Source organism: Sinohyriopsis cumingii, chromosome 19, assembly GCF_028554795.1.
Source record: "Sinohyriopsis cumingii isolate HCF-2022 chromosome 19, ASM2855479v2, whole genome shotgun sequence".
Classification (NCBI taxonomy): domain Eukaryota; kingdom Metazoa; phylum Mollusca; class Bivalvia; order Unionida; family Unionidae; genus Sinohyriopsis; species Sinohyriopsis cumingii.
Window position 1 is genome coordinate 11,745,814 of NC_142979.1, and position 24,536 is coordinate 11,770,349.

A 24,536-nucleotide genomic window follows, 5' to 3' on the forward strand; every position below is an offset into this window, starting at 1 on the left:
CTAAATTTCTAGATGAGCAGAACCAGTTGTTGCCACCGAGTTTAATTTTCTAGCTTTTTTACACCAGTGACATATAGCTTGTTTGTCCATTAGAGTGAGAGTGAATTATGTCAGGCCAAGGAAAGGTCTTAGTCTTATTCCAAGCACTAAGCTGAACAACACACATATAGTGTTCCATGTCAGTTCTAGCAACTTCTAGCACTCTGCTAAATCCCATTCCAGTCTTCGTCAATTTGTCATTTAACCATAAAATTTGCAAACAGCATTTTGTCTAACTCTCAACATGTCTTGATTTCAAGATCATATGAACTACTTATTCGGCTACATTTGGAAATGAACACAATAATGAAAGCTAAAGTTGGTCATTGGATGTACTCTTATACACAAGTAAATCATTGGGTCTTTCTGCATCTGAATTCAGTCATTGTAAATAACAGTACATTTTCCCACCACTCTGCAGCTAGTCAAGCCTTTGAACCTGCTTCCAAGCTATTGGGTCCTGTTCTCCAGATGTACTCTTTACAATGACAACATGTACATCTGTGGGTCTTTCGGCCACTGACTTTTCTCATTGTAAATATCAGCACAGCTAAAATGATCAATTGATCAACACATTTTCCAACTCAGCAGATGGCTGAAGCAGGAATGGCAAACCTTGAATTTGCCGTCCAGCAAATGTGTGCATACTGACGACTCCTTTATAAGTGATTTTCTGAGTCCCAGATAAAAAAATGTGCATCTAAATATGCATGATTAAGCATTTCTGAGACCTCTAAATATATTTGATGGCAATATTCACCAGTTCAAATTACTTCAGCTAAAATGGTCCACCTACATTTCCTAATTCTAAATAATTAAATAAGTAAGAAAGTAAAAACTCTATTTTAAAAAAAAAGAGAGATTATGTATAAGCCTTATCAGTCTGACTGGGGACTGTAAAAGCTTTTATTTGGTATTGATGGGGACTGTAACCGCTTTTATTTGGTACTGATGGGTAACCGCTTTTATTTGGTACTGATGGGGACTGTAACTGCTTTTATTTGGTACTGATTGGGGACTGTAACTGCTTTTATTTGGTACTGATTCTTGATAATGCCATTGCATGAAAGACCATGAATGTGGGCTGTAAGACTCAAACTGAATCATAAAATAGAAATTGCAGAACATAAGGAAAATTTAAACAAAATAACTCCTTCCCCAAAAAACCTAATTTTCCAGATTTAAATACACAAATACTAACCTGAACTTCCTTTGTTCTATTTACTGGAATATTTACTACTGGTTTGGCTGGTTCATTCTTTCTAACATTTTTATTCTCAAGTCCATCCTTCAAGGTGTTGTTTATCCCAGCTGAAACTTTTGTTTTGTCTGAAGTAGCCTCCTTTGAACTTATTGTCCTATCATTCTCATCTGCACTAGTTTCACTAGCATTACATGTTTCTTGTACTTTGTTAGCTGAGTAGTCTCCCTTAGTCTGTTCTTCCTCCTCCAGTGTCTCCTCTTCTTCATCAGTTGACATATCAGATGTTGCCACTGAATCATCAGTCTCTGCTGCTTTGTCTTCTTCATCATCAATGGTCTTCCGTTGTTTTTTTCTGCTGCCACATATAGTATTAATGGTCTCATCATGGTCTTTATTTTCTGCAAATTTCCTGGAGAGAAAAAAAACCCAACCACATCATTAAACCTTCTAACATGTAGAGTTAATGAGTGTATATCTAGTAGTTCCAGCATTTTGTTAAACTAGCTCTTGTGTTATCAATCTCATATTGAAACATGTCTATTCGGGCTTTACTGAAACATGTCTCTTTGGACTGTACAAAAACATGTCTCTAAGGAACAAGTTAAACTGATGGAATTTCTTGCCATTTGCAAACACATGTAAAAAGTGCTTTACTATCCACGGGTAAATTTTAAAAAAAATTATTTTATTCAATAAATTATTATATATTTTCACATTTGCAAATCATATCAAATAAACTGTATGAAATGTCTGTCCATATGTGGGGACCAGTCTGGAGTGTGACTTGCAGTAAATGCACATGAAAACTGCAATGGGTGCATAATTCCAGGACCAATATACCATTTGCTATGTACAACTTGCTTGGCTATCCTTAATTCCAGGACCAATATACCATTTGCTATGTACAACGTGCTTGGCTATCCTTAATTCCAGGACCAATATACCATTTGCTATGTACAACTTGCTTGGCTATCCTTAACCACTATTGCATACTGCAGCTGATAGATCAACATGAAATGAAAAAGGCCAAAATGTCTTTTCTCAGTAGTTCGATTTCTGTTAGGTTCAAGTTTGAATCTGTGACAAAATCATGCACATCAAAAAGATTAAAACCAGGGATCATGCTAATAGGTGAAGTGGGTGACTAAGTGGCCTAAAAAATCAAAACTTTCCCTTTTTCTGTTAAAAAAAGGGAAAAGGGCTTTGCCCTGTGATTTTTCAACTGTACATTGAGTGACTATAGCTTACAACTATTGAGATGTCCCCTTGATCTAGCCAGTTACTTCCAGTGTTGTGTTGTGTTGTAGACCATGACAAAATGTATTGCAAATGTAACAGTTTTCCTGGTCTTTATGGTAATTTATTAAAGTTCATGAAACACTCTAATCAACGACATATAAGATCACCACAATTACAATACTTCACAACAGATTTTGTTTTTTCAGTAAGTATATTTTTCAAATAGGAAGAAAATATGCAATGGTAATTTATGAAAGTTCATGAAACACTCTAATCAACGACATATAAGATCACAATTACAATACTTCATAACAGATTTTATTTTTTCAGTAAGTATATTTTTCAAATAGGAAGAAAATATGCAATGGTAATTTATGAAAGTTCATGAAACACTCTAATCAACGACATATAAGATCATCACAATTACAATACTTCACAACAGATTTTGTTTTTCAGTAAGTATATTTTTCAAATAGGAAGAAAATATGCAATAGTTAAAAATAATAATGGTTGCTGGAACTGTCAGCTGAATACAGTACATACAACATGTATGTCTGATGATTTCAAAAGATGCATTTGCAAATTTGACATGATAAGGAAAAGTTTTATAGATTTGGGGCAATTGCAGATATCATATTCCATTAATGGAGACGATATTTAATAGATGCCATTGAGAGAGAATAATGGGCTTCATTTGATCCATCAATGAGTATAACATTTGCAGGTTGCTGCAATTGCTGTTAATAGCTCATAGAGCATGCGCAAGATAGGTCCGGGGGCCCCGAGTGGCCGAGTAGTCTAAAGCACTCTGAGTTTCGAATCACTGCCATCTCACCTCTGTCTGTGTGGGTTCGAGTCTGGGATTCAGCCAATGTGGGTATGTGAGAAAGCTTGCCAGTAGCTTCTCATGGGTCGGTGGTTCTTTCCAGGGTTTTCCCAGGTTCTTCCTCCACCATTATTACTGGCCACCATGTATAGCCTATCGTGTGCTGAAAAATGGCATTAAATCCTACAAAAACAACAACAACAAGATAGGTCCAGTATATTACACCTGTCTGGAGGGTGAAATGTGTTACCAATCTGCGGTTAAGTAATGGATTTTGGATAAATTTTCCATAAGGTATTTTCCCCTGATGATAATTTTAACAAATATCTTTTTAGTTGGAAATAATAATCACAGACATTTATAATCTCAAGATGAGTTAGGATTCTCGAACAACTTTTCCAAGTTCTCCAATATCCAACATGTTTCCAACTCTCAACAGTTTTCCATCCAAATTCCAACTATATTGTATTTAATGCCTGGGAATGTTTGAACTGGGAGCCAGAAAGCATGTGCAAATGCAACGAGACAACAGAGTGTGTGAAGCCCAAATTCCTTGGATATGTAGAGCTGAACATAACAGTCTGGTTTAAAATTCAAAATAAAGTTTATTTTTACCACATTAATATTTTGATAGTAAAATAATTTTAAGACACATATAGCTAATTCCATAATTTCAGTATTTAAAATAGAACATCAATTTCTCATATTATTCTAAATTATCAATTTCTTAGATTCTAATACTTCATTCGGGACCAATTTTCATGAGTTTCAAACATTTGTATATTTGACATTTAGTTCCTGTTCTTTGAGAAAAATTGTTTGCAAATCCCAGCTGTATAAATGCAAAATAGTTTGTTGTCAGGATACATTACAGTTTTAAAACTTTTTTGGGGTAATCATTGGTGAGGTTTCCTCACCACATATCGCCCCTTTCTTATTGTGTGTGGTCATCGAGTCAATTTATTTTCACATACCACACTTTTACTAATATTAATCATCTGTGGTCATTGCATTAGCCCCTTTTTTCTTCACCTGCTATGCGTTACTAGTAAAGATTGTGTTATCATTGGATGAAAATAATTATCTCCTCATATCACACCTACTCAATTTATAAATGTATTTGTGATCACTGAATGTATATAGCTTCAAATATCACACTTTCTTAGACTTAAACTCTTGATCTGTTGTACTTTTTTGTGTTCATTGGCAAATATAATCATCCTCCCAATACCACATTCAATGTCAAGTAGTTGTCGGTTAGAACAAATCTTTTCTGTGTTGGAAACAGTGCCAGACAAGTTGTCTCCCCTGATCTATTGCAATCTTACAACCTCCAGTTATCACTATCTATGATAATTCTAAGTGATAAAGTCGTTATCTGCCCAAGATTGTATATTATATAAATAAAGCGAATCTTTTCAATAGTACCCCATCCCTTTTCCAGTCAGTAAGCAATACTAAACTAAGCAGGAGTCAAGTCACACAAATACAGATTGTTGGCTATATTTTCACTGCACATCCATGACTGCAATCAAGGTAAAAAATCAACAGTAAAAGAAAAATACCCAAATGTCAGACCAGATGTCAAAGATTGCATCTCTGATGTATTTCCATGAATCTAGGTGATTGCCAAATATTCAAGTTGAATCTAGCATCTTGAATAAGTGTATATAGAATGAACACAAAAGTCTGACTCGGTCATGCTTTCAATCCAGTTTATTGCATAGGGTGTCTTTAACAAATAAAGTAGTGTCTGGGGTTGTATCAAAGAGTGAAAGAGAAAAAAACTTACCTAACAGTCAAAAAACATTACACATACATCAAACAGCTGGTTTGGATATCAACTATGCCGACAATCAAACTCCGGCACATTCACAGGCAATAAACCTTTCTCAAGCAAGTTATCTAAAGTTACCATCTGATTAAGAAAATTAATATAAACTGACCTAAAACATGTATCAACTTCCCATAAGTATTCCTCTATAAACATCTTGACCTATGCCAGAATTCAACAATACAACAACAAAAAAATCAAAGGTCACCAGATCTTTAATAAAAAGTCTCCAGTAGACTGGTTACTGTCATATGGGAATTTACACACAAATATACTGATTATTTCTGTCTTAACAAGAATAAACAATAAGTTTTTATTTTTCAAATGTGATAGATAGAAACTATAAAATGGTATGTGTGGCATAGAGCCTTTAAAATCTTATTTTTGTCCAAATGCAAACAGAATCAGTTGTATACTGATGGGCAATAAAACAAATTAAAATATTTGATTCAAAAGTTAATGCAATCAAGTCATAATTGACTCACTCCACCTCTATAATAAACAACAAAGTTAACCTTGATGCAGCTATGTCCACCTAAGCATGAAAACAGTGACCTGTTGGCTCTACCCAGTTTATACTTATTTTGCATAGGGGCCAATAAGGTATAAATAGTATAAATAGTAGTATATTGCAAATGTTGATCACTGGAAGCTCAAAGGCAAATCACGGGTAATTAAAATGGATGCTCTGGTCAAAATCAACATGCATCCTAAAACACACAGGTAGGAATTTCCATTTGTCAGAAATGGGTAAAATTTAAATTTTGTGCATCAAAACCCGAGGGTACACATCTGTTGACTCCTGTTGAACCAATTTTAGTGCTTCTCTGTTTTTCATGATGAATAAATGGTTTTCACAAATTGTGCAAGAAACTGTATGCGTCTAATGAAATATACCTCTTTGTTCTTCCAGTCTGAACATCAGTGATACTGGTTAGAAGTCCCATTTCAGCCTGACTTGCCTGGTGCTGAGATAAAGATTCCAGTACTGCAGCTCTCTGGGTAAAATAGGAAGAAAAAAAATTCAAAATTCTTATAATTCCTAATAATGCCTGGATGTCAGATGCTGTACCACCACAGGAGCTATTCTAGGCTATGACCAGCAGGGCTAAAAGAAAGATCAGAAATTCATATCTAAGTACATTTACATATCTCAAGTAAAGTATGGTAGATTTATAGAAATAGATCTCAAAGTATGCAGTTCTTCTTTTTGACCTTGAAGTATTTATTCAGAAGACTGATGTTGTTGTTGTTGTTGTTGTTGTTGTAGAGTTTGGCGCCATTTTTTCAGCACAAGATAGGCTATACATGGCGGCCAATATAAATGGTGGAGGAAGAACCCGGGAAAACCCCATAAATAACCACCGACCCATGAAAAGCTACTGGCAAGCTTTCTCACATACACACATTGGCCGAATCAGAGACTCTAACCCACGCAGACAGAGGCGAGATGGCAGTGATCCGTAATGGAGCGTGCTTTAGACCACACAACCACTTGTAGCCCCTTAGAAGACTGAAATCATATACCTATTAGATCATGCTGAAATGGTTGTTAATAATGTTCTTTTGAATAATGACAGTGTATAATACAACCAGTATTTGTTTTGTTATCTGAACAATCCATTAATTGCCATGCCTGCATACAATGCACATCTTCATAAAATTGTGTCATAAGCAAAGAAAAAAGTTATACAAAAGACTGGAAAGGACATTGTGATGTGTTTTGTAACATCCTATATTTAGTGACATCATGACTGTTATAAGCAGAGCTTACTATATTATTCAAAAGTATGCCAAGATGAAAAAACTAAATATGTCTCCCTCCTCCCCCGACAGCATGTGTCTTTTCAATGCCAAGTGAAGTTTCTTAACTTTTATTTTTTGGGGGGAGGGGGTTACTGGGCTAATGATTTCATCTTAGTTTTGAGACAAAAATCAAATACTTCAAACATGTCATTAATCCACTTATGTGATCAAAACTGTCTCAGTAGTTAGTAGACAATGGGTTTGTTGCATATGGATATATCTTATGGCAGTGATTTCTCCATGATAACAGCTGTGATTTCTTGAGGATTTTCACAAAGAGAGGGGAATTAACACTTTGTCATTTTTGTACAGGGGAATTTTCAGTTTTCAGTTGGGGGGTGAGTGGTTTAACAGATAACAGATTATAGGAGTTGACCCTTTATTGAACATTTGATTAACTGACAACTTTTAATGACTATAAACAAAACTTTGCATCTGTTTATATTCATTATGAGCACTGTGTCATTGATTGTGGACTGACCATGGCACTGATGCATTAGAATTGCTTGTAACACCCAAAACCCCAAATTCGCATATTTGCCATTGTATAACCTCATCAACCGCTGATGGCAAAATCGTTTTAATGACCCATTAATTAATCAAAGCATCTCATTGCTCAATTGCAGAAAGTCAATTAGCACTTGATTATGCCAGCTGATCAAGGTTTTAAGCACATACATAATTAGACCAAACTTTCTAAATAGCAAATTAGTGTTGTAGCAAATCAACTGTGCAATTTTCATGTGTTTGCTAATATAATATTAGGGGTTGGGGCATTACATTTATCGGGCAATTTTGAGCAATTGCACATCCAAGATAAAATACTATTCTTACCATTAAAGGATGGTGACAATAAAGTTTAAAGGTTCAACTGCTTCAAGCATGGTCTGAGAGCCATCATGAAGGTCACATATGACTAGATACATCAACTGACTGATTGGCTTTTAATGCCACATCAACAAAACTAACACTTTATCATGCAGAGGCCACTGGAATAACATGTTACAAAGATACGAATCATGACAACCCAGTAAGCCTGTTCTGGCCTGGACTCAAACCAGTACCATTCTGGTGAAGAGTCAGGTATCCTATCCACTATTCCATTGTTAACGTATGAAATGCATGATCACACTTACATTTATAGGCATAATACCATGGAAGCTCCCAGCGCCCTAAAATATGTACAGAGTTACGAGTATGACATGCTGAAAGTGAGAGAATACCAAAGTTTTTCTACCTCAAAACCAAGCACTGTATCCTTAAAGAGGTTTGAAGACCAAAAACTATTAAAGGATCAATGAAATTTATTCAATATTTAGTTTGAAAATATAGTGGGATAAACTGATTTGTCTTGAACAAGTGCAAATCACCATTTTGGGGGAACAGTTACCTATTTTGAAGGTTACCATCAAATGTTGTTAAGAAGTTATGCAGCAGCCATACAAAATCAAGATATAATTCTGATATTTTCTTTAAGTCTGATGAATATTTTGTGCATTTAAATAGGATTTAATTGGCTGATATGAACACCAGTTGATAACAGTTATTTTTGCCAAAATTTGACCTTTCACATCTACCTATAATTTTCACATTAATTTGCATTATGTAGGTCTGATAGAGAAATAACTATCCCTAACCCGTGCCTTCGGTAGATACTATGGAGATGTGATTTTGCCCTAAACTCTGACTACAGTGTGGTCTCTGGTAAAAGATTGATATTTTATTTAAATTTGACACTTATCCTCAAACTATGGTCGGCGAATGGTGGGAATGTGAGCACTCAGACTGCTATCAGCCACTCTTTGACCTGACACTTTAGAATCTTTTTAACAGTTTTATGTCAGTGATGTTACTGACACAATCAATGAGGAGCATATGCATAGATCAAAGATCATGATTAATGTAGTAACTCTTGTAGCAAAATGTGGCTCCACAATGTGTCAACACAAAAGATGTATTCACAATAATTTGTTTGGATTGGTAAAAAAATTGTCTAAAAGTATTAGTTTGAGTCCTGAGTGCAAAAAGCTGTGCACATGATGGTATAACATTAAAGTTAGAAATAAATAAGTTTTACACAGGCAAATGTTTCAAAATACTTGCCAGAGATTCTGCTAAGGTTGCACAACTACCGGCACCTTGTAACATCAGGATTGAAAAAGTCTGTACAAGCCCAACTTTTACCGGTACCTATGGTCTTCTGATCTCATCAGTGGATAGTTTATTATTTGCATAGTTGGGGAAATTATTTTGTAACCAATACTTTAAAGAAAGAAAATGAAATGAATGAGTTTCTGACCTTAACAGGAGCTATGTTCATAATGAAGTGTCACAAGTCAACCCTGCAACAGCAGTGTTATCCCATTCTGATACTTTTTCTGTCAGTCACATGCACATACAGTTAACAACTTTGATCACTTTTAAAGAAAATAGGTGTTTACATGCACTGCATAAAACGTTTGGTTTTTGTGGCTTGGTTCAAGTGAAAGACTTTAATGTAACCATGGTATATAGATCACATTACTTATGGTCATCGATAAACAGAATCTGGCAAAATCCACATCAAGTCAGTCCGTCAGTCTTAATTTGATTCAAAGAAGAAATAAAAACTTGGGTTATTGTCTATGAAGAAGAAAGAGGGGTATTTTGCATTTGTATTATTCTGCGCACCTGCAATTAATAACACAACAGCACTTGAGGGAGTTGGCTTATATTTCTGAGTGCTTCTTGTTTTTAAACGTTAAGTGCATGATGAAACTGGCATCTAAGCTCCATCACTTGTTGAGCTGCAGTAGTAATCCAATACTATCTTTCCATATTTTGATGACCATGCAATCCTAACAAGTTGTCTATTTTAAAAGACTAAGGAGGCAAAATTAAACATTTATATACCATTACACCACCTGAATCCAACAAAGATATAAACTGTCACACCTTCTGGTGTTGTTGCTGTCAATCACTGATCAAAGTTGGCAGGATATGGGACTACCACTTTATGAAAAGAATAGATCAGCTTCTGACAGACTGATGTTGAGATAGTAAACATTCAAGAATTAGAGTATATTTTACAGTTTGCTGGTGACAGTCTCATTTTCTCTAGCACAGGGGCAAATTTTATCAACAGTAACTGGCCAATGCTGGTGTAATGGAATACAAGCTTGCCATAGTTATTTTACCTTTGCTTTCTTTTCTTTCCGTTCCAAAATCTTCTCTAATCTCTTCCGCTCTTTCTTTGTCAGTTGTTTGACCTTTTGAATATTTTCTTGCCTCTTAGTTGTCTTCCTTTTGCCACTGGGAAGGGCAAGAACATTACTATCATCGTATCCCACATCTGTATGCACTCCTTCAATAGCTACATTTAGCTGCAAGAAAAGAGTAAGAATAAAAGTATTCAGAATACAGAGTATAGATAACTTAGAGGGTTCTGATAATTACTACATTAACCCGGATTTTTTTAATACATATATTCTGAGAAAAAAATCCTTTTAGATTAGTCCCAAAAATGACCTGCATGCTCTTTAAGTTTCTTTGCAAATACAACAACCTCTGACCGCTCCTGTGGCTTAGTGATTAGAGCGTCCGTCTCGGATGTGGGAGGTCATAGGTTCGATCCCTGGTTGAGTCATACCAAAGACTTACAAAAATGGTACTAACAGCTGCCTCGCTTGGCGCTCAGCATTAAGAGGTTAGTGTTAGGACTGGTCGGCCTAGTGGGGACATCACACTACATGTCTGTGGCATGATGCCCCAGTGCTAGACATCACTATAAACTGTCACACTGCAGACATAGCAATATGACTGAAAATTGTTAAAGTTACGTTACAAATCCAAATCACATCAGAACAACCTCTCCATTGCCAACAAATAAGATTATCATTTATTAGAAAGTGCATGTATATTTCCTGTAGTTAGGTGCCATTTGGGTTTTATCTTTGCTAATGCAAGTGTTTACTTTAAATACAAAAGGTGTCACTGGTTGAGAAAGTTACATGAGTAATTGTAATTGTGCCAGGTTATTATTTTTCGAGACTGAAGGTGGACTACTATTCTGAATGGACCAAAAAAAAATAAAAATGATTACAGCTAGGTGATTATTTAAGCTCGAGTTAAGTGTAGTATCATGATCACAGCATCACTACATCTACTGATTCCTCTCGCAGTGTACAAGAATGCTAAGTGTCCATGCATTCCCCCTCCCGCAACAAACTCTCGAAAATAGGAGACGACTAAAGTCATCTCTAATAACCTACTGTTTTTTCCTCACTGCGATCCAAAACCACATTGACCTGATTTCTGGCTTTCCAATTGTATCCCTTCTTCTTACCCATCCTAACAAACTATTGTAACATCGTCTGTATTAGTATTTGTAAATTAGAGTACTCTCACAGAGCATTATAATCCACATGGTAGGGCCATTGAACACCGGAACTGGAAACCATTGATATGAAAAGAAATAGTTTCTAAGAAATGGAAAGCCCATGCTATCATCCTAACTGACAATTACTCATTAAATGACATATATACCATCTTTGTTATTAAATATAAACGGTTATTCAAAATGTACGTACAATTGTATAATATCATATTACTACGCCACGCATTTCCGGATCGTCTGTTTCAATATGGCGGCCGTAGAAGAGGATGAACTGTTTGATGATGATCAAGTTTCGGATCTATCGCTTCTAGCCTTTCCGCCAGAGGTTCAAGCAGCACTTGATCAGGTGGCAACGTATATTCCATTGTTGATGGTGCAAGATCTGCACAGAGTTCTCTCTGTCCTTTCCCACCCCATCTTTAATATTTGAACATTTATGTTGGGCTATAGGGTCAGAGTAACTTGCCCATCAAAAGTTGGAATTTGCCGACACCGTGCATGGCATAGTGTAGCCGCTTGCTAGCCAACCTAGCAACTTGAACTACATTTCTTCTAGTCCTACAAATGTAAGACATAGCACATGTTATTTTTGTTTTAGTGCTTTGTCTTACCACAGGAGTCTGACGTTTTATGAATAAAGTATGGCGAAATCTCTGACAACATACAATCACCTTATCGGTAATATAAATGAACACAAGCAGTGCAACAGTGACCACAACCATCCTTTCGATTCGACTTTACTCACGCGGGTTTTATCGCTTCAGAATCGCTAGAAGACTGAAAAACTACACATAAATTCAAAAGACATTGACGTACCAACGCATAACTCTTGGACGACCATGAATTTATAAGAGAAAAGACATCAGAGTAGGTAAAGACTGACTAAAACAATACGACATTACTTTGTAGAAAGTGTCGTTATTTTAGTTGCCAGTTGTGTGGAAAATTTTACTTTCATTACTATGTTAAAACATTAAAACACGCTACACAGCGCCGTGAGTTAGGCAGTAAGACCTGATGCCGAAAACATAACTATCAGTGTCGAGGTCTTACATGTAGGACTACTTTTTTCAAGCCACAAAATGCTTGTATTGTGTCATACTGATAGTATAAAATAATACAAGGGAGGATACTTCTCCTTTCTTGTGCGACCAACTTAAGAATCAGTGCTGATATTTCAAGCTACATTTCACATAGCTTAATAAATTTGGTACCAATGTTTTGCTCAGGCATACGACTTTGTATGCCTATCCAAAGATTGGCTTACAATCATATCTTTTTAAGGAATGGCAGACCATTTTCCCATGCTACTGTTCATAATGGCCATGATCACGCCCACTTAATATGCAAGTGAAATCCAGCTGAATGGAACAGTTCTCCCGTTGGTTATATCTTGTTCCACATCTTGACTGGCCATTTTGGTAAAATAACAAAATTGCTAAACATAGAAAGTGCAAAAGATAGCAGTGTAATATCTTGCTAGCTAAGGTTCCAATATGTGAACCCTATCTACACCTAACTGATGCATTGGTTCTAAAGAACAATAACACTGGCATTCTTTGACTATTTCAGATTTTTTTATACCATGAATAGCTGTTAAACATTTGTGGCTAAATTTATTACACATTTGTGGCTAAATTGCTACATTAGATTTGCATAAATAATGAAAATGGCTGTATTCTGCACAAGTCTTTCCACAGTGTTACTTGAGTGTAAATTATAATTATGTGAAATATATGTTTGCCAGTTTCCAAAGAATTTGCTAAATTTACTGATTGATTAGATCATAGCATATTCTTAATTGGAAAAACTCAAACAGGTCCAAGTTAGTTTTGAAAAGGGAAAATACTCTGTATCAGATGATGATAAAGACTATAGCATAGTATCAAATGATGAAAAAGACTATATCACAAGAATTGATGCAGTTAGTATATGCAGATACTGTGTTACAGAAGCAGGCATGACAAGACATGATATTGGAGTTTATGTTAAAGAAAGAACAAGTGTCAAAGGTAACAGTCCCCCAGATGACAACAAATACACACAGGGAACAGGGTTCTTTTGTTTCTTTCTATTTGACCGATCTGGTGGCCAAGTAGTTAGAGCATCTACCTCAGATGCAGGAGGTTGTGGGTTCAAACCCCATCTGATTCACACCAAAGACTTATAAAAATGGTGCTAACAGCTGCCTCGCTAGGCACTCAGCATTAAGAGGTTAGTGTTCGGACTGGTCGGCCTGGTGTCAGGATAAAATGACTGGGTGGGAAAATTTAAGAAAATAAACTTATAAGGAATTTAAATTTATTTAAGAAAATAAAGTTAAGATGAATCTGAATTTTAATTGTTCTTTTCCTGGGCTATTCCTTGTTTAGATACACAATGCCCAATAGTTACATTCACTCAGAAGTAGACTAGAAGTGTAGTGATGGACCTTGTGTCACAATGTACAAGAAAGAAATTCAAATACAGATTAAGTTTATTTTCTTTCAGGATCATTTGGAAAATACAATTTCGTACATTTTTTCAACTTATCCATTCATTTAGCATATTATGTCATAGAGAAACAACTTGATGGAAAAGACTGAAGTTGTTTTGATTGTATATTTGCCAGTTTTATTGTATATTTGCCAGGTTTAGATGAGATGTAGCGATTGATACTGATTTTTAAAAATACTTTGTCACTGAAGCAATCATGATCTAATTGTGTTCACTCCAAAGTAGACGGAAGTTTAGTGATGGACATTGTGCCACAGTGTACAAGACACAAACAATGAATAAACTCTGTATAAAAGTGGCCATTCAAAAGCAGTAAGGTGCTTCAATTGTACATGGAGGTGTCCAAGGGGTCCAACTGTTACCTGCAAGAGTTCATTACCTTGTGTTAATTGGGGAGGGTGTTATCATTAGTTTCCTTCTGAATCAAGTGCCTGTGGTTTTCATTTACCCTAGTCAGTTTTTAGTAAGACAACAAGCACCATTTCTATGCAAGCAATACTTAGTAATGAAACTATTTCCTCAAGAGATTCTATAGTTAGCTTTATAGGACCACTCCTATGCAGCAACATGTCACAATACAGTATTTGGTGTTACCAGTTATTGGACAAGAGGCGATCAGCAAGAGACTTTTAAATGCATTATTAATTTAAATACAATAATATTTCTAAAGATGGCAGCCATAATAAAGCAAAATGGAAGATGTGACACTTGCTAGCAACTGCAAATTTAACACATTAACCCCTGGAGGTTTTTGTCATTTTTGCCTGAAAATTGAGCAGGAAACACATTTTGAATGCTATTTCTGAAAAGATCCGAAAACACCAAATCCCAGGTGATCTTTCAATAACATACTGCCTAGTTGTGTTAAAAACATGGTTTTTCATTCGCTACATGGCTCGTGCATGAGCAGAATGGTAAAAGTTTGATGTTTTTGTTTGTTTGTTTTTTTTGTTTTGTTTTGTTTTTTTGCTAAATGGAGCCATTATTTTGGTATCGAGACCACTCTTTATAACAAAAGCCCATCTTATCCTACTTTTTGCAAAGGCTCGTCTATCTGTTTGCAGTTCATACCGGTTTGCCTTAGATCTGAGACCAAAAAGTCTAAAATCCTGACACAAAATCGGATTCCGACCACGGGCTGATTTTGGGTTGAAAAAAGTTATGTCCAAAAAATTAGTGTTTTTAAATCTGTATTTTATAGTGCAAGTAGATATAACAGATTATTTGGCATCATTGTAGAGCCACATCTGTCTACCTTTCTATAATACCACCCACTTTAGTGTATCTTGCATGACCATGACACTACAGAGCTCGGCAGTAGGCTACTACCTCCTGACACGTTAACTCGTCACTAGGGGTTAAAGTGTTAATGATGTCTTCCACATAACTACCACTTCATCCTAGGTGACTAGATACAGTGAAACAAACCTGTCATACACAACTTTTGTACATATTCATTTTCATTGAAAATGTTTTCTGTTTGAAAACTAATCATAACACAGGAAAATGTACCTATCCAAGTAAATTCACTTTTATCACAAGATTGATACCTTTGTTGTAAGTCAAACTTACATGCAAGAAATAAGTTCTTACCAGTTAATGTTAACGTTTTTTTTAAAGTTTTTCAAATAAAATGATCCCATATCAGAAATAAAGTAGAACATAAGTTTTTACAAAGAAATGTTTATGAAAGTAAATGTCAGCATCTATAATTTCACTAATATTCCACCAATAATTAATTGCACAAAGAATGGTAAGTAAATGTGTTTCTTGCCAGGTGTTTTTGCCTCATTTGGTCTTATTGCCAAGTTAGAACTCTTACATGGCACAAGGAATGATAGTGACACCAGTGGGTTTCCAAACAAAATCAAGAAAAGTTATAGTTCATAATGAGGCTTGACTATTATTAGTAACATTACAGATTTATGAAGCTTTGATGGGCGGCAGATATACAACGAATGTACATATTTACAGAGAATACTTTGGGAACCTTATAAATTATGGTAGAAAATACTTTTTCCTTGTTTTAAATACAAAATTTCTCCTTTCAGCATTTTCTTAGATCCACAAATCTTTAAAAATGATCTTATGCTTGTATGCATCATTGAGATTCCATGTGCCAAAACATGTCATGGTCGGGACAAAATAATGTGCTTTTGAGAACAGTTGACAGACAGATGATACTGGATACTATCCTGCTACACAGGAGTTTCATTTTTGATATAGTCTAGAATAAGACTTTGCAGTTATTTTATGCTGATGTGGTCAAAAGTACTATTATTTGCCTTCTTTTTCTTTCTCACATTGAGTTGCTGCAGAGATTCAACAGAAAATTTGACATAATTTTGCCTCAGATATTGAATTGTGTCAACTGGAAAAAACATAGTGGCTTTCAAAAAATCAATAAAGTCATGTGAAACTTTCAAACCTTGCCAACTCTCCAAACTTGGCTTGTCAAAAATTGTTTTCATGTATCTCACATGTTTTTATGTGACAACAATGTGGTCATCCTTATAGTGTTCTTTTATTGTAAAGGGTGGTGCAGAATAAATACAAGAAGTAAAACGTCAACGTAGTCGCTTATTTACATGGTATTAAAAAAAAATGAAATTGCTGAATGCAATGTAGGTTCTCTTTTGCCAGCTAAAACGTGCCAACGAAAAACATGGTGGAATATATTGCCTTATTATATGCTCATTTTTTTCCTCGTTAACTTTACATTGTCAGAATCGTTCAGTATTACCCAATACTGGACTCGCGCGACAATACACATATAGCATTCACGTGCATAAAGGAACTACTTTCTATTGTAAACAAACAATGGATGCAGACGCACGCCATTTTGATTTGTACACAAATCATGTAGACTCACATAAGAGGCTCTTTACGTTGTGGTTGTTTAAATCTGTTTCTGAATGAACTAAAACAGATGTTTCGTGGACTGCCACATACCAGCTGTTTTGGCACATTCCATGTTGATACAATGTTACGGATTTAGGCTAGCTGCAGTATATAACAGACACAAGATAAGGTCCTTACAAATAACATACAAGTGACAAGTCATATACTCTCTTCTTTAGCTGGTGATAAGAATGGCAAAATAAAATATACTTACAGTTTTACATCCTTAATTTCCTCAAAATGTATTTTCTTAATTCTGCAAATCCGAATTACATGAGCCATGTCATAGGTTTTCAATCTGGATTTCACATTTCGAAATTGTGCTGTAATTTCGATGATAAGTGCAATTGCATCCTCCTTACTGCACTCATAATGAAATAAGCATTAAATTCCATAGCGTCTTTTTGAAAATTGCAATTGAAAGACTTCATATATTTCCCACATTATGATTTCAAACATTCAATGACAGAAACAGAAACACATTTGCAGATGTCAGCACGCTTCTCCCTAGCTTTTTAAATCTCATGCATTTCATGTGAAATCGTCACATACAAATCCAGTCCATAATCACGAAATTTCGTAGAATCGAGAAAAATACCGAAATCTGTTTATTCCATATCAAATGGAAAAGTTGTTGCAATGCACATTCATTCACAATATGACTCCGAATTTCAATTTTAACTAGACACATCATTTTCTTTCGAAGGTTATGTTGAGCATGTGACTAAGTTCAAATTTATCTGGGCGGAGTTATGTGTACAGTAATAATGTTGATTTGTGTAATGATGAATATGCGCTTGTGTATTTAGTTTAGAATGTGGCATACATTCATTTATGTTGTTTCTTGTAGTGTATTGTGTTTATATAATTAAACCTTAGGGAGAATAAAACAATGAGCATATAATAAAAAATATCAACTCGTTTTGTTGGAAGGATATATGCACTCCCAAGGTCGTGCAGTATTCCATTCCAAAACTCGTTCATATTTTCCCATACAAATGCAGTAACCTATAATTATTGGAATACAATGTCTTATTGACTTGTTGCTATTTACCTTATCCTTTTTTAAAAAGCAAATTACTAAGAAACTAATTTTCAGCACATATAATTTTATTATCACTGTAGATACAAATTGTTTTTCTTTTCATGTAAGTCATGGATGAAATGAAATAATGCATTATTGATAATTCATTTAGGTCCTGCCAAGTGATGACCCACTGGACAAGCCAGACTTCAGTCCTGTTGATTATATCAACTCTGTATTTCCAACTGAGCAGTCCCTATCGAATATTGATGAGGTGATTGGTAAAATACGCTTTAAAATCAGGTACTTGGCATTTTTATTTTGTGTAACATAAATAACCTAGCATAACTAGATACACAAGTTTCAAGAAATCATAAAAAGTGTTGAGTGTTCCAAAGCATTTTCTTGGTCTGTTACTTTCATCCCTACAAATGGATGTGTCCTCCTGGCCTGACATTTGCTGTCTGTATTTTTAAAAATAGCTCATTTATTGCACAAAATTTATACTACAGGTATATTTCGGAGTGAAAGAATGTCATGCTCAGTCATGTATATCTAATTTGCATTGTTTGTTAGTTTTTTTATTCATTATGCACTGTGGATAATTGTATTTTGGACTTGACCTTGTCCAAGTTCAAGTTCATTTTCTTCATGATCGAATCATTGAAAAAAATGTAAAAAGTTACATGCACCTGACATTGGTCCCAGAATCTGTCTTCACCCTAAAGTCTCGTGGCTCTTAACTTGCCCACAAAGGTTGAAAATTCAGTGGTCTAACTTAAATGGCTAGCAAACATTGCTGTCAGTTTAATGAATTTTCCATTTCCCCACCCCATTAGGTATGTGCTGATCAGTATTTCTCATTAATGAAGATGATGTTCTGTTGAGAGCATTTACAGACTTTGTTAATTGATACTTTTTACTGGAATTTTGTTTCCTGTTTGTTTTGATCAAGCTAATGCAAGTGCTTTGCTCTCACTTTTCAATACTAATAAATGTTTACCTAAAGGAGAGCAGACTGGTTTTGAATTTTATTTACTTGCAACTGATACAAGGGTCACAGACTAAGTTCTGGAAACAATCTTTCAGATAATCAAATCTAGATTAACATCTTCAACTTTTCCATTTCTGTATTAGCTGGTTGAGTAAGAGTTTATTCAGGCCAAGTAAAAGTAATTGGCATTTACCTGACTGGATGAGTAAGAATTTATTCAGGGTAAGTACAGTATATTGCACTTGCCTGACTGGGTAAATAAGAGTTTATTTAAAGTAAGTAAAAGTATTTGGCACTTACCTGGCTGGGTAAATAAGAGTTTATTCAAGGTAAATAAAAGTATTTTGCACTTACCTGGCTGGAAATGTAATAGTTTATTCAGGGCAAGTAAAATTATTTGGCACTTACCTGGCTGGGTAAGTAATAGTTTATTCAAGGTAAGTAAAAGTATTTTGCACATACCTGGCTGGGCAAGTAATAGTTTATTCAGGGCAAGTAAAATTATTTGGCACTTACCTGGCTGGGTAAGTAATAGTTTATTCAAGGTAAGTAAAAGTATTTTGCACTTACCTGGCTAGGTGAGTAAGAGCTTATTTAGTTTTTTCAGAGTCAGTTTACTCAAGTGGATTTTTGGCTATTTTTTTTAACCCCTGGCAATCAGATGGTTGTGGTTCCATTTTCTCCAAACTTGACTGGATTAGGTGCAGAGCAAGACTCTTTATTCCAATATTCCCATCACATTGTAAATTTCATGTGCCATTGTGCTGTTGAATACCAGTCAGTCAAATCTCCACCATGTTTCCAGATGTACTCTTGCTGTACATAAAAAAAAAATGAATTCACATATACAGAGGTTATTAGCCCAAGGATTTATCATTACTCCCTGTTTCTTGGTGCCATATTCATGAAACTGAAACTTAAATGCATACTTGATTTTTAATATTGAAGAATAGTGTTAATTATATGCATATAGAATATGTAGTCAATTTGGCTGCCAATTTTGATGATCATTAATGGGAGAAATTACCATGCTTTCAGCAGAATTCCTACTAAAAGTTCACACATAGTCCTTAAAAAGAGTGAAAAATTAAATTTGTATAGTCTAGTCTCAACTGAATTATGACTAGGTGAATGTATCCACTGTATATGCATATTGGTAATATTAATAATAATTTTAATGGATGCAAATTGCTTCTGCTATGAGAACAGTTTCTGATTTTCAACTGTAAACTTTTTTAGTCAGCTGTAACTATATTTCACAACAGATATAGAGATGCAAAATAAATAAAAGTTTAATTCTATAATGGTTTTATAATGCTTTTTGATAATTTTATAATTATGTGAGTCATGAAATAAGGAAAAACAGAAGTTTAAAATGGCTAATTTGAACATGATAAATTTTGAACTTTCTACACTCACTTCTACCTATCTGAATCAACATTGCCCTTTTATGGCTGGAGATTGGTTGTTTTATCCAAATATTTGATCCCAGCTTGGACCTTGTAATAATGCTTACTGGATATGAAAAGACAAATGCATATATGCAGCCAAAGTTAAAGTTGACCTTCGGTTCCATCCTCAGGTACTAGTCGATATGTTTAAAGCTTCGGTTGGGGGTCCAAGACAGGTGAGCCTGGGGAAATTTGTTTCGCAACACATAATTCTAGTTTATTTCTGTTGCAGCTATTGGCATTTCAATAAGTGCATTTTAATTCCAGAAAATTGGATGGTGAAATCCGCACCGTAGTACGTGGACAGACTAATGTTGGGGAGGATGGTCGACATGCACTTGAGGAGGCACAGAAAGCCATACAGGAGCTCTTCTCCAAGATCAAAGACATCAAGGACAAAGCTGAGAAGTCAGAGGAAATGGTATGTAGTGGGGGTGTATGTATATGCAAACCCTTATTGTTCATATACATCATTCTCATAAAATAGTTTTAGTGTAGTGTGGTCTATTCTAGAACTGAAACCTGTTGGGAGAAATCCCCCTTCATTTTGGGAAAATGGGGTATTTGTCTAAATATTAGGAGGGATTTCACAAGGAAATGTCATGCAAGATTTATGCATATTTGGTTGCTTGTTTCAATGCAGTAGTTTGGAAATTAGCTTGAATCCTATAATCTCACATCCTAGGTAGACTCTGGAATGAGATTGGGGAAAGTATATTGAATCATAATTTATCATCTTGTATGTTACAATCTCCCTAGATCTGCAGTCACTAAACACTAACCAGCCCAAATTGCAGAACAGCACTTTTTAACAAAATCACAAAATTGTATGTCCACAAAAAATTCCACCATCTTTATGTCACACTTTATACTCAACAGTATATCATGGGGAAAAAAACAGTAACTGAGAAAGGGGGTGGGGGTGACTGACCCTCAAACCTCAAATGTCAGATTTAGACTAAAAATGCCTATACTGTCATAGCATTGGGTGCACTAGCTTTCAGGTGACAATTTAATACTGTTTTCATATTTCTCCCCTGATAGCTCAGGATCTGCCTTGTAAATGAGACTAAAATATAGGGATGGGATTATTATTGTCCAGTGATTTCCTTGACAAAAGCAGACAACAATTTTGTTGAAGTTGACTAGGGGCTTATTATCAGGCATGGATCCTCTCTGTCTGTCTGTTGATCCAAATTAATTTTTATTTGTTAGCACAAAATCATTTTAAGTTAAAGCTGTGAATTTTATACACTATATCTTGGTCATAAGTAGATAACCTGATTAGAGTTTCTGACCATTACAATAATATGTAAACTTTTGTGGTTTATTTGTAAAACAAAAAACAAATTGTGCAAAAATTTCATTAGCATGGTTAAATAAAAAACAACCTAATATGGATGAATTGAAATTTAGCAGGTATATTTGTATTTCTATGTAAATAACCTGATCAGATTTTCAAAATATTGCAACAGGTGCACATTTATGACATATTTGTATAGCTTTTGGTCTTTATTATGAAAACATGTTAGCATGAGTGAGCAAAAACTACTTCAGGTTGACTGATTAAATTTTGTTGGTGTATCTGTAATTCATATGTAAATAATCTGCTTAGATATTTAGATGACTAGAACATTTTTGCATTTTTTTCACACATTTAATTTTTTTTATAGACATGACCTATTGTAACAAAAACTGTTAGCAAGATTAAATAAAAACCACTTTATAAATGAATGGATTTAATGGGCATATTTGTGTTTATATGTTGATGGTCTCATTATAGTGTCAGGCCATCATTGTTTTTTTTTTATTAATAATTGATTTTTAGCTTGGCTAAATAAAGCAGTAAACATTGTTTTATGTTGCTTGCAGTAGCAGACAAAATATCAGATTTTCCATGGAAACAGGAAGCATTTTCATTACTATAATTCTGTGTTAATTGTTTGAAGTAGAACACTTTATTGAAGGGTTCAAATGTCAGTCATGGAAAACAGATTTTATCTCAGTTTGATATGTGGTTATGTCAACTAAAACAGTACTGTATAATCACAAATGGACAAACTAATTTTCATGGATTACTGATCTTGCACACATTTTTGCATGAGCCACAGTTATCAGTTCAGTATAAATTGGCTTCATTGACAGTGTTTTAAGGTAAGTCTAGTCTTTGAAGTTGTTTCATACATAAGGCAGGCTCAAACAAAGGAATGGTTCCATTTTTGTTCCACACTTTGATGGGCTCTGGAAATATGAAATGATAACGCTGCTTGCTAATTGCATTGAGCAAGGGGTAGCTGGTCATGTGTTTGGTTCACATGTGGTGTGATGACATTATCCAAACTTACACAAGTTATCTGAGTTGATTTTTACCACTATGAAGCCACTTAATGCAATAATCATCATAAAGCAGTCGATGGTGGAATTTTATAGCCAGTGCTTTAAAAAAGAGGACATACACATGATCTTTGATAACTCATTAGCTTAGAGTTGTTGACTGCATCGACTCCCTTTGATGATGAGTGATTTATCTTGAAAAATGTTTGATTTGTCATCATACAGTTGATAATACTGTTTTAATCATTGAAGTGATTGATGTTCATTGTCCACATAGTATTGTTCTTTTGTATTCTTTATTTGAGGTGTTTGTTGAGGTTAATCCATGAAATTAAATACATACAGATATGCAATTAAATACCTACAGATATGCAGACTTGGACTGGCAAAACCACAAATTTAGGTACCCATGAAAATGTCTTCAATCAAAACCACAAAAATTTAGCCCACGAAAATAAATGACACAAGATTAATCACTTTCACAGACTATATTCATCCCTTAATTGTTTATTGCAGGTAAAGGAAATTACAAGAGATATCAAGCAGCTAGACCATGCAAAACGTCATTTGACCAGCTCTATCACCACACTGAACCATCTCCACATGTTGGTTGGAGGTGTGGAGTCATTAACGTTAGTCCAGCTTTGCACCATTTATCACTGCCTTACTTGTCCTTGAAAAGCTTTTAGTCTTGGGGGATATTGTAAGACCGTTTGTCTTCAATTATAGCTGTCTATCACCTTAAGGGCTATTTCCACCTATGCTACTTGTTCCGAGTGTAGTTTTATGTGAATGAAGTAGAGTGTGTGTGTATTTAGTAAGTCAGGTGCATAAAAAATGGTCACTTGCTGGGCTGAAACCTATGTTTTATTAGATAAGTAAGTACAGATTAACTTGCCTGTGATTGCAGTTAGGAGTGTTGTTGTTCTCGGGTTTAACGCCATTTTTCAGCACAAGATAGGCTATACATGGTGGCCAGTATAACTGGTGGAGGAAGAACCCTGGAAAACCCAGGGAAGAACCACCGACCCACGAGAAGCTACTGGCAGGCTTTCCCACATACCCACGCTAGCCGAGCCTTGGACTCGAACCCACGCAGTTAGGAGTGAGGGTTAGGGTAAAATGTACATATTGAAAAATACCCAACCATGATCATTTAATGCTTATAATTCCAATTTACTTCTGACTGCTCCAGTGGCCCTGTGGTTAGAGTGTCCGTCTTGGATGTGATAGGTTGTGGGTTCGATCCCTGGCTGAGTCGTACCAAAGACTTTTAAAAATTGTATTAACATCTGCCTCGCTTGGCACTCAGCTGGTGTCAGGATAATGTGACTAGGTGGGACATCATGCTACATGTCTGCAGCATGATGCCCCAGTGCTAGACATCACTATAAACTGTCACACTGCAGACGTCATAGTGATATGACTGAAAAATTGTTAAAGCAACGTTAAAAATCCAAATCACACACACACATACACACACACAATTTACTTCCCTTCTGTCATCAGATCAGCAGATTTCATCAACAAAACATTCACTTTTATTTAGATCAAAGTTATCTTTCATTAGTCTCTATGTGTGACAGAATACATAGATTGTCATAGCGGGTCATGCCTGTCATATATTATTATGATCATTATTTTTGTATAATAAAAAAAATGGTTAATGCTATTTAAACCATGCTGTTCCTTTCTTTTCTAAAATTACACTTGCATATGGCATGTGTTATATTATTCGTTGTTGTTACTTTCTACACATTTCAATCTTTCAAAAGCAAAATCATGTCCATTTTTAGTGAGATCCCTTGCTTGACAGTTGACCCTGACCTTTAATAATAGCTGATGGAATATGTTGTCAGGGTGACATGCAATAATACCCAAAGATTGGCTTTTAAAGCCTGCCATATGCCACCTTTGGCAAAAGTGGTGAGTGTTGGAGTGTGGGAAGGTCTGTGCAATTACATTGTTTTAACTTCTAATGGTCAGTATTAATCTGGTGCTTGTAAATTTTGA

The 24,536-nt window shown here is 35.2% G+C and overlaps 2 protein-coding genes across 3 annotated transcripts in view; one reads left to right on the forward strand and one right to left on the reverse strand.

Annotated features, from left to right (window-relative positions):
- LOC149775135 (putative ATP-dependent RNA helicase DHX37) overlaps positions 1-11,547 on the reverse strand; it is an 87,780-nt gene extending 76,233 nt beyond the window's left edge. Inside the window, exons 1-4 of one of the 2 annotated variants that reach the window (XM_089943016.1) lie at positions 11,517-11,547; positions 10,125-10,310; positions 6,040-6,140; positions 1,241-1,652 (exon numbers count right to left, since the gene is read on the reverse strand). In XM_089943016.1, the coding sequence (XP_089799142.1) occupies positions 1,241-1,652; positions 6,040-6,089 (462 nt within the window). In that variant the 5' untranslated portion in view covers positions 6,090-6,140; positions 10,125-10,310; positions 11,517-11,547. Of the gene's footprint in view, positions 1-1,240; positions 1,653-6,039; positions 6,141-10,124; positions 10,311-11,198; positions 11,397-11,516 lie in introns of those variants that run through there. The other variant, XM_089943015.1, reaches the window with a different exon arrangement.
- Positions 11,548-11,550: 3 nt separating this feature from the next.
- LOC149775136 (vacuolar protein sorting-associated protein 53 homolog) overlaps positions 11,551-24,536 on the forward strand; it is a 54,888-nt gene continuing 41,902 nt past the window's right edge. The window contains exons 1-4 of the mRNA XM_089943017.1: positions 11,551-11,669; positions 17,917-18,047; positions 20,457-20,610; positions 23,040-23,155. Of these exons, the coding sequence (XP_089799143.1) occupies positions 11,571-11,669; positions 17,917-18,047; positions 20,457-20,610; positions 23,040-23,155 (500 nt within the window). The 5' untranslated portion in view covers positions 11,551-11,570. The remainder of the gene's footprint in view (positions 11,670-17,916; positions 18,048-20,456; positions 20,611-23,039; positions 23,156-24,536) is intronic.